Below are 11,833 nucleotides of genomic sequence, written 5' to 3' on the forward strand. Positions count from 1 at the left end.
CGATTGTATGTCGGTCTCACTTAAGACAGACATGGATATTTATCGTATTCAAGCCTATGCTCAGGGTGTAGAGGAGCATAAGTAGAAACAGAGGGCCGATCATAAGCATGATAGGGACCAGAATAAGAGGGCGAGGTCTTCGGGTCCATCTGGTGAGTTTCGAGGTGGTCAGAGGTTGCAGTACCCGAGGTATCTAGCCCAGTCATTGGTTATCACACCCTTTCAGTTTTGTAGTAAGAGATTTGATCATTCCTCATATCCAGGGTTTTTGGTCAAAATTTCAGGGCCTCAGGTTCGCAGTATAGGGGTGAGTCAAATCAGATAAGGCCGCCCTTGCCATGATGTGCTCAATGTGGTAAGTAGCACATAGGGCAGTGACGTATGGGATTAGGTGTGTGTTATACTTGTGGTTATCCAGGCCACATTATGAGAGATTTTCCGATGAGAGGTGATGCAATCATAGCTCAGTCAGCAGGATTTGTAGCTAGTTTGTCATCATCATTACGCCCCCTAGGCAAGGTCCACAAGCACCAATGAGTCGTGGTAGAGGCAGAGGCAGAGTATCTAGCTTGAGCAGTCCTCAGAACCACATTTATACATTGGCGAGACGACAGGACCAGAAGTCATTACCTGATGTTGTTACAGGTATACTATCAGTCTCCTTATATGATGTATATACACTGATTGATCCAGGTTCCGCCTTATCATACGTTACTCCATTGGTTGCTAGTAAGTTTGAAATAAAACCTGAATTGGTTAAACCTTTTGAGGTGTCTACACCTATTGGGGACTCAGTGATAGCTAAGCAAGTATATAGGGGTTGTATAATAGTAGTTCATGGTCGATCTACCATAGCAGACTTAATTGAGTTAGATATGGTAGAATTTGATGTTATAATGGGTATGGATTGGTTGGCTTCTTGTCATGCCAACATTGATTGTAGATCAAAGATAGTCCGATTTCAATTTCCAGAGAAGCCTATTTTGGAGTTTAAAGGTAATACGACATCACCGAGAGGTAGATATATTTCCTATCTCAAGGTAAGGAAGATGATCAAAAAGGGCTGTATTTATCACTTAGTTCGGGTTCAAGATGTGAAAGTGGAGTCACCAACCAATCAGTCCTTCTCTGTGGTTCATGAGTTTCCCGGTGTTTTTTCCCGATGAGCTTCCAGGTCTTCCACTAGAGCGAGAAATTGAGTTTGCTATTGACCTACTACCAGATACTCCTCCAATATCTATTCCTCCATATAGAATGGACCCCACAGAGTTGAAAGAGTTAAAGGAACAACTAAGGGACTTGCTTGAAAAAGGTTTTATCAGACCTAGTACATCACCGTGGGGAGCACCTGTGTTTGTTTTGTGAGAAAGAAAGATGGTTCTTTACGAATGTGTATTGATTATAGGCAGCTAAATAAGGTGACGATCAAGAATAAGTACCCGCTCCCGATAATTGATGATTTATTTGATCAATTGCAAGGTGCCAAGTGTTTTTCAAAGATAGACTTGAGGTCTGGGTACCATCAGGTAAGGGTTAAGGATGAAGATATTCTGAAGACAGTATTCTGGACTAGATTTGGGCACTTTGAGTTTCGGGTTATGTCGTTCGATTTGACCAATTCCCCAGCAGTATTCATGGATTTGATGAACCATATGTTCAGGCCCTTCTTACTTCTATTCATAATTGTATTTATCGACGATATATTGGTGTATTCTCGTTCAGAGGCTGAACATGCAGATCAACTGCGTACTGTGCTTAGAGTTCTACAAGAAGGAAAGTTGTATGCAAAAAATTTTAAATGTGAATTCTGGTTAAACTTTGTAGCTTTCGTTGGGCATATCGTTTTGGGTGAAGGTATCCGGGTGGATACACAAAAGATTGAGGCCGTTAAGACTTGTCCTAGACCCACAACACCGACGGAGGTCCGTAGCTTTCTCGGTTTGGCAGGTTATTAAAGGAGATTTGTGGAAGGATTTTCTTCCCTTTCAGCACATTTAACAAAGTTGACTCAGAAGGGAGAAAAGTTTCAATGGATTGATGCTTGCGAACAAAGTTTCCAGGCATTAAAGGACATATTAGCTTTAGCATCGGTTCTAACGCTCCCAGAAGGGACCGATGGTTATGTGATCTATTATGATGCTTCAGGCGTTGGATTGGGTTGTGTGTTGATGTAGCATGGTAAGGTTGTGGCTTAGGCTTCTAGACAACTAAGAAAGCACGAAAAGAACTACCCGACCCACGATTTAGAGTTAGCCGTGGTGATTCATGCACTAAAGATGTGGAGGCACTACTTGTATGGCATTCATGTTGATATCTATACGTATCATAAGAGACTCCAGTATATCTTCAAGCAAAAGGAATTTAATCTACACCAAATGAGATGGTTGGAGCTATTTAAAGACTATGACGTTGATATTTTATACCATCCGGGGAATGCGAACGTAGTAGCTGATGCCCTCAGCCATAGATCTATGGGTAGCCTATCATATTTACAGCTAGAAAAGAGGGGAATAACCCATGAGGTTCATCAGCTAGCTAGTCTTAAAGTTCAGTTAATGAACTCAGGTGATATCAGAATCACTATTCAAGATGCAACAACATCCTCTTTAGTAACTGAAGTAAAAGAATGCCAGTACGAGGATCCGATGTTAGTTCATTATAGGGATACCACCCATCAGAAGGAGAAGACACCGTTTGAAATTACAGAAGATGGGGTCCTCAGATATCGAGGACGATTATGTGTCCCTAATATTGTAGGGCTATGCTGGCAGTGTATGGGAGAAACTTACTATTCTCGTTATTTTGTCCATCTAGGAGCGACAAAGATGTATCATGATATCAGGGAAGTGTATTGGTAGGACAGAATGAAAAAGGATATAGCGAAGTTTGTTGCTCAATGTCCTAACTGTCAGCAGGTTAAGATTGAGCATCAGAAACCCGGTGGGTTATTGCAAGCTCTGGAGATTTCGACTTGGAAATGGGAATTAATCAATATGGATTTTATCATAGGCTTACCTCGTACCCAACGTAAGTCGATTCGATATGGGTGATTGTTGATAGGCTTACAAAATCAGCCCATTTTTTGCCTGTTAGAACTACATATTGCTCAGAGGATTATGCAAGGCTTTATATTAAAGGAGATAGTACGACTACATGGTGTCCTTATATCTATTATCTCAGATAAAGGATCTCAATTTACAGCTAACTTCCAGAGGTCCTTCTAAAAAGGATTGGGGACTCAAGTAAGTCTTAGTATATCATTTCATCCCATACAGACGGACAGGATGAGCGTACTAGACTGGAGGATATGTTACGAGCTTGTGTAATAGACTTCAAAGGTAGTTGGGATGATCATCTGCCACTTATTGAGTTCGAGCATAATAATAGTTATCGTTCTAGCATTTAGATGGCTCCATATGAAGCTATTTACGGACGGAAGTATAGGTCGCCTATAGGGTGGTTCGATATTGGAGAATCTGAATTACATGGGCCAGACCTGGTTTAGCAAGCCATAGAATAAGTAAAATTGATCTAGGATCGAATGTTGATAGCTTAAAGTCGTCAAAAGACATATTCTGATATGCGGTGACGAGATTTAGAGTTCAGGGTTGATAAATAGGTATTCTTAAAGGTGTCACCTATAAAGGGTATGATGAGATTTGGCAAGAAAGGCAAACTTAGCCCACAGTATATTGGGCCTTATAGGATCATTCGTAGAGTGGGCCAAGTAGCTTATGAGTTAGAATTTCCCTTAGAATCGGAGTCTGTCCATCCGTTTTTTCACATATCTATGTTACAAAAGTGCATTGGCGATCCTACCCGAGTGGTGCCCACGGATGATGTACAGATTACAGAGGACTTGTAATACGAGGAAATTTTAGTTGCCATCCTAGACCGACAAATCCGCAAGCTACGGAATAAGGAAGTATCCTCCATGAACGTACTTTGGAGGAACAACCATATGGAGGAAATGACTTGGGAGGCCGAGGAAGACATGAAGTCTAGATATCCCTACCTATTTCCTCTTCTAGAGAAAGGTTTGACTAAGATGTCATAATCATAAGGTACGTGTATAAATTATTGTGTTAGTTATTGTTGTTGGTCATGTGAGGCCATTATCGTTATTCATAATTGTAGCCCTATGTGGCATTGGGTTATTAAGCTTCTACAGGGAGAATAGGTAGTAGTGTTGTTGCAAAGGTGACCTTGCCAAAGTTATATAGATCATGAGGAGTTGAACATTTGAGGACGAATGTTTCTAAGGGGGGAAGGATGTTACATCTCGCATTTTCGTATGTTAAAAGTTTCGTGTTCAGTTAATCGACGTAGTCTTGGGGATGATATTATCTTGACATTAACGTATTTACGCTATTTATAACATTATGAAGGATAAAGGGGTACACGAATTAAAGAAAATGAGTTAAGTTGAAAATGGCTAACTTGGGATAAAATACGGGTTGAGAGACAATATCCGATAATTATGAACTAGTACCATGCAAGGTACCATATGACCACGGTAGTATAATGTATAAAGTATATTAAAATAAGTTAAATTTTATGTAATTTGAGGCAATTTTTAAATTATGCGAGTAATTGGTTAATTATCGGGTAATGGGACATTACCCAATTAACTAATAAGTAGATAAAAACTTAATAATTTACACCCCAAGTAACGTGGCAGCATAAAGTGACTCTTAGTGACTCTAAGTATTAGGTGGCAACCTAGGCTTAACCTGATTATCCAAAACAAGACATAAGTCTTGTTGTAATTCAATATGGATCAAAAATAGAACAAAATAACGTTAGAAGGCTTCCTTTCTTGGTTTGAAAAGTTGGGGAACCGAAGATTAACCAAAAATCGCTCCTCACTTCAACAAGCAAGAAGCTTGAAATTTTTGTTCAATTTGTTCAAAGAAGCAGAATCTAAATCGTTCAACAATTTCAAAAAGAAGAAGCTTAATCCGATTTTTTGGGGTTCTAAGTTCAATCCACGAAGGTTTCCAATGGAATATTATATGAAGTTTTCATACTCCAGGTATGTTAAGGCCATCCCTTTTTTCGTTTGGCATGGTCCAAATTATACTGAAGAAACGAGCAAACGCACAGTTTCCATAAATTACTCTATTCATTGAAATACTAGGGGTGTCTATATTCTTGATTTCCCCATGTGAATTATTATTATCTTCTATTCATGGGTCTCAGAATAATAAGCAGTTGAAAATATTTATCCGAAAGGAATATTGAGATTTTTATGTATTTTTCATGCATTTCATCCATTTATACATGTGCATTGACCCATGACCAGATGGCATTATATACGTGTATATATGTAAATATATGTATATGGGATGTGGGAAAAGGTTACGGCGTTACATACGCACCACCACCTGATCAGCTGGTATATGTTGATGATGTTGCCCACAGTGGCCGAGACTATATGATGGGATGCCCTAAGTGGCTTGATGATATTATGTACACCCTTACCTATGCATGACACGGCATTTATACGCACGTGCATGACATTATAAATGTTTCAGAATTTACAAAGTTATTCAGATTTAAGGATGTGTTTCATTATTCCATGTTTCATCTGTCTTTTAAGTAATAATTTTCATGCCTTAGATACTCAGTATATTTTTCGTACTGACGCCCTACTTCACGGGGCCTGTGTTTCATTCTTGCAGGTACAAGTAGGCAAGCAGACGGTCCCCCTTCTTAGGATCCCTGATTAGCGAGAGTTGTCGTGCTTCACTTGATCCAGAGCAGCTTTTGATTTTGGTACGATACGTTTGTATGTATGTATGTATGTATATATATAGGTATGACATGGTTCAGTCCCGTCTTTGTACAGTTATGTTTCTATTAGAGGTCCGTAGACAGTATGTCTAGTTGAGTTGTAAGTGGCCTTGTCGACTTTCAGTTTTGGATGTATAGTTGTCTATAACAGCCTTGCCAGCTCGCCCACTATATTCTGCATGTATACGTACATATGCCTTGTTGGCAGGTTTCCTTCATGTATCTTATTTTCGTAATTCCGCAGATGTTATTCAGGTTCATATCTTAGACACATGCTTAGGGTGTGTTTCACAGGTAGGACTCAGGCACCCGTCACGGCCCATCGGTTTGGGCCGAGACACAAAAACACTGCGGTGAATCCAACCCAAGGAGGTGATGGAGAATTCATCATCGAAGTTACGGTAAGATTTGTTGTGACCGTATCGTTCATAAAGGAAGTCGAAGGTTATGTAGGAATTTTTCAGGCACTCCAAGTCATCATTCTTCTTTAATCCCTTCATCTTAAGAAACCCCCTAGTAGTGCGATTTTCCGGTGCTAGTAAACCAGGACTATCCTAAGGCAACCCAGCGAATTCTCCTATTTCTTCCAAAAGGGGGGTCATTTCTATGTCTCCAAAGCGGAACACGACTCTTTCTTTGTCCCAGAACATTGTGGCAGCTTCGATTAACATGTTGCTTGGCTGAAGGCTCAATAAAGAAGGTAAATTTCCCAAGACCCTTTTCACATGATTCGTTTCACTGGACGGAAGATCCTCCCACCAATCTAGCAACAATGGTGGTATGTTACGGACCATGCCGAACCTGGGGACCTCGTGCCTCATTTTCTGCAAAACAAATATGGTTAAGCCCTTTCCCCCTCCAGATCCGACTATTTATACAACAATGATTAGCATATTGACACTTATTTCTCCAAAATTAATGCACACAATCGTGGTTGCGTCTGTTGGGATTATGGAAAATCTGATAGAATTTTGGACGAAGCTTGTCTTAAAGGGTTATTATGCGAACAACTTATTAACCCAACTAGGTTTGGACATGATGCATGTACAATTAATCAGAGTAAGATTTCTATAGATGTCTAGACTGGTACCCTCAAGTGGACAACTTGAGAGGTAAAGGCACGGAACCGTCGACGGCATCGCTGATTGACTAGTGTTACTGGAAATACGCCTTTTTGAATTTAAAGAGTGATATATAGGAAGAGCGCAAACACTCGTAAAGAATTGCTATAGGATTGGTTACGCACAAGTGGAATATGATGTTGAGCATGATTTATGCAACAATAAATAGCATGTTTTCACGTATTTGCACATTAAAAATGATAAATGTGGTATTTAATAATTGAAAGACGTTAAGAAAGAAAACATGGCGGCAAGTCAATTTCAGGAAATAAAGGGAAATCATGAATACTTGAGAAATAGGAAATTAAATCCAAATAAGGGGGAAGGGGAAAGGATGCACATGTATTAACAAAATAAAGCATGCTTAAGACTAATTCACAAAAACAAGTTCGTTATGGTAAGCGCCTAAAATATATCCCCAGTAGAGTCGCCATGCTGTTGTGCCCCCCTTTTTCCTCGCAGAGTCCGAGTTTCGACATTCTTTGGGACAACTCATTTTCTTTTGGGAATTGGGTATGGAATTTGAAGAGTCGCCACCTAATGGATTTAAGGTGCGTTAGGGCACCTAGAGGAAATAACTCATAAACCGATCAGCATTACCAGAGATTAGGTAAGGGCTCAAAATAACCTTGGAGGGAATGTGTTAGGCACCCCTCTAGGTCCACAACGGTGTGTCCCGGCCAAAAGGGGTCATATGGCATCTAAATATTAATCGGACCATAAAGTGGTTAAAGCAGTTAGGATTTTATCTTTTAGACCCTATGAATATGATATCTAAGTGTAGAAGAACTGATCTTAAGATCTTATATGCATGGTATCTAAAACGCAGAAATGATTCTGAAAATTCCTATAGACATGGTATCTAAATGCAGAAATAATTCTGAAGTTTCCTAAAGACATGGTATCTATTTTTGTTTGAAATTTCCTATAAATAAGATATCTAAACGTAGAAGTGACTTAAAAACTTTATAGGCGTAGTTTTGAAAATGCAGAACTAATTTTGAAACGTTGCATGCATGTATTTAAATGTAGAAAATTAATTTGATAACCATATAGCCATGGTATCTAAACACAGTAACATGAATCTTGAAAGTATATTTAGAATTATTTGGTCCTATAGGCATTACATCTAAAAGTGGACCAGAACATGTTGAACAAATCTAATCCTATAGGCATGTTATCTAATGCATGCAATGACAGAATATAATTGAACAAACGAATACCCTATAGGCAGGATATCTAACATGTAGTAGTGAAAACATTTGAAAGAACAACACCTAAGGCAGGATTTCTACCTTGTGCTCATGAAGACATTAAACTAGGCCCAATTTTCCCCAATTCACTATTGCCCCATCATTATTACAGACCATAAGAAAATGAATAAATTACAAAGTGTATAACAATTGGAGGTCTACACCAGGCCCAATACATCCAGATAACTCAAGCCTTCAAACCATATGCACCAAAGCTCAGAGATACACATTAACCATTGGCAAAGCACCAAGAACCCAAATCTCTAGTGTGTTAGAGTTCCCAAGAGCTTTGAGAACCTCAGGGCAGTGCTCACACTAGAGAACAAATGTTCAAAAGCAATTTTAAAGGATTGGAAACCAGCCCTAATGTGTTAGAGTTCAAAGGAGTCTCATGGACCCTAAGCAGTTCTCACATTGGGGGTAGCAAGACCCTAGTTAGCTAAGAGTAGGAGTTAAAAATAATATATGAAAATAGGAGACATCTTTGTATTAGAAAAATAGCTTGGATTTCAGAAGTTCATAGAAGCAGATTACCAGATTACAAGAACCACAGGCAGCACACATTTAGCAGAATGAGCAACCTTGAACTCCAGCAATCACCACAGACATGATAGAGTAACAGTTAGTTTGAACAATGTTTCACATGGCTTTAATCCATTAGTTATTACTAGGTGAACCTATAGGCATACATGAATCAGAGAACAACATGCTAGGGATCAAATTACTGATCAGACAAACAAAAGTTGAGAGTATAGAAATCATGAATTATTCAGGAATTTGTTAGGGGTGAACACTTAAAACATGACAGAAATCATGCTAGTTGAGAAACAAATAGACATAGGTCTAACAGAGATGCTGAAAACAAGAAGCACATAGGTAGGCATGTTGATTAAGGGTAATAAACATGAAGCACATAGGTCTAGTTACATAGAAGTAGATGTACTGATTGAGATCAATAGGCATGAAGCACAAAGATCTAATTGCAGCATATTCAATGATGGCAGAAGTGGAGATATACTAGTTAAGAATAGCAAGCAGGAAGTTGAAAGTATGCAGGATCTAATAGTCTAGCCTTGGCTTTCACCCGGCTAGACAATGTAGCAAACACAAGTAACGGAAAGGTTTGAATGAGAGCAAAAGCTTGTGTGTGTGTGTGTTTCTTTCTGAGTGTTCGTGTAAGTGTGTGTTGAAAATAAAAACAAGAAGGATTTTATAGCATGCAATAGGGTAGGTCACACAAGGTAATGAATCAATCACATATACATAAGGTATGAAAATCAATTAGCAATCAGTCATGGATCAATTAAGAGGACAAAATCAAATAAGTACCACTTAATTTAAGAAAATATCTCATCCAACAACAATCCGTAATTAAGAGCAAGGTCAATAAGGTAAGAAATAATTTTCGGAATCAATTAGGAATCAGGATACACAATCAAGCCCATAATACGGATACATAAATAGGGTAAGGACAAGTAAAACCGAAATAAGGAAATATGGGTACTAAATTCAAACCCTAATTCAGGTAAGTAAATCAATTAACAACTTAATTGATAAAGTTAGAGGGTAACAGGCAAAAGATAATAGGATACATAGTCAGAGAATCAGAACCTTAGAATATGTCAAAGGCATAGAGATGAAACTCAAAAGAATCGGTCGAAATAGTAAAGAATAAAACCATAGTTGAAAACATTTAAATGTCTAAGCATTTTCACAAAAAACCCTAGGGTAAAGAACATAGTCATGATAATCAGTCGAAAAAAGCAGGGTTAAATAGTTAAACAATTAGTATTTTTAAGAAACTTAAATGTAAGGCCCCTTGAACTTTTTTTTCCCTCAAAACCTGAAATCTCAGACCACAAGAGCCTTCGATATATTTTTAAACAAAAGGAGTTGAATTTGTGACAAAGAAGATGGCTAGAGTTACTCAAGGACTATGATATAGACATTCTCCATCATCCGGGAAAGGCCAATGTTGTGGCGGATGCTCTTAGACGGAAATCTATGGGAAGTTTGGCTCACTTGAAGGCGTATCAAAGGGCTTTGGCTATGGAGGTTCACCAGTTGGCTAGTTTTGTAGTTCGCCTTTTGGACTCCAATGAAGACGGGTAATCGTGCAGGATAGGGTTGAATCATTGCTTGTGGAGGAAGTGAAAGAGAAACAATTCAACGATCCATTGTTGGCACAACTGAAAGAGGGGATTCATAAAAACAAGACCACAACTACAGTACCAAGGTCACCTATGTGTTCCAAATGTTGACGGTCTTCAGGAAAGGATCATGGCAGAAGCTCACACTTCCAGGTATTCCATACACCCAGGTTCTACAAAAATTTATCATGATCTCAAGGAAGTTTATTGGTGGAACAACATAAAAAGGGATGTGGCGGACTTTGTGGCAAAATGTCTGAACTGTCAACAAGTGAAGGCCGAACACCAAAGGCTCGGTGGATTGGCTCAAAGCATAAAACTTCCAATGTGGAAATGGGAAATGATCAACATGGATTTTGTGGTAGGGTTACCACACGCTCCGCGCAAGTTAGAATCAATTTGGGTGATCATGGATCGACTCACAAAATCAGCGCATTTCTTGCAAGTCAAATCTACCGACACAATGGAACAATATGCTTAGTTGTATATCAAAGAAATAGTCAGGTTGCATGGCACTCCAGTCTCAATCATTTTAGATTGAGGGGCTCAATTCACGGCCAACTTTTGGAATAAATTTCAGCAAGGTTTGGATATGCAGGTAAATCTTAGTACATCTTTTCATTCTCAGACCGACGAGCAAGCAGAGCAGACTATTCAAATGCTTGAGGACATGTTGCATGCTTGTGTTCTTGATTTCAAAGGTAGCTGGGATGATCATTTGCTACTCATAGAGTTTGCTTATAACAACAGTTTCCATGCTAGTATCCAGATGGCACCATTTGAGGCATTGTATGGTAGGAGATGTAGGTCTCCCATTGGGTGGTTCGAGGTTGGAGAAGCTGAATTGATAGGGCCGGACATTGTGCATCAGGCTATGGAGAAATTCAAGATTATTAAGGGGAGGTTGAAAACTTCTCAGAGTCGCCAAAAGTCTTATTCGGATATTTGTCGGAGATATGTAGAGTTCAAGGAAGATGATTGGTTATTTTTGAAGGTTTCTCCCATGAACGGTATCATACGGCTCGAAAAGAAAGGAAAACTGAGTTCGAGGTATGTCGGATCGTATAGAATCATTCAGAGGATCGGTCAGGTGGCATACAAGCTTGAGCTACCACCCGATATGTCAATGGTACACCAAGTCTTCCATGTGTCTATGTTGAAGAAGGTAGTGAGAGATCCGTCCACCACTGTGCCGGTTGGAACTATTGAGGTTAATGAAGAATTGTCATATGAAGAAATTCCAGTTTCCATTCTCGACAAGCAAGTCCAGAATTTGAGAAACAAAGAAATTGCCTCCGTAAAAGTGTTATAGCGAAACCAACAGGTTGAAGAAGCCACTTCGGAAGCCGGGGAAAAAATGAAAAGGAAGTACCCACATTTGTTTGCCTAGCCATATAATAGCATCTATGAATTTGGTTCCCATGAACTTTGTATCACTTAATTAGTCTATGTAAAACTATTTCGTTTTGATTATATATTGCTTATGGGGATGTGGTTGTTGTGGTTATGCGTT

General features: G+C 39.1%; 1 protein-coding gene across 1 annotated transcript; it reads left to right on the forward strand.

Annotated features, from left to right (window-relative positions):
• Positions 1–533: 533 nt before the first annotated feature.
• LOC138885087 (uncharacterized) lies at positions 534–10,282 on the forward strand. The gene is made up of 6 exons (XM_070165984.1): positions 534–996; positions 1,175–1,312; positions 1,723–1,854; positions 1,990–2,090; positions 3,181–3,242; positions 10,084–10,282. Exons 1-6 carry the CDS (start codon positions 534–536, stop codon positions 10,280–10,282), a joined length of 1,095 nt encoding a protein of 364 aa, XP_070022085.1.
• Positions 10,283–11,833: the final 1,551 nt, after the last annotated feature.

This window comes from Nicotiana sylvestris, chromosome 2 (assembly GCF_000393655.2).
Source record: "Nicotiana sylvestris chromosome 2, ASM39365v2, whole genome shotgun sequence".
In the NCBI taxonomy this organism is placed as follows: Eukaryota; Viridiplantae; Streptophyta; class Magnoliopsida; order Solanales; family Solanaceae; genus Nicotiana; species Nicotiana sylvestris.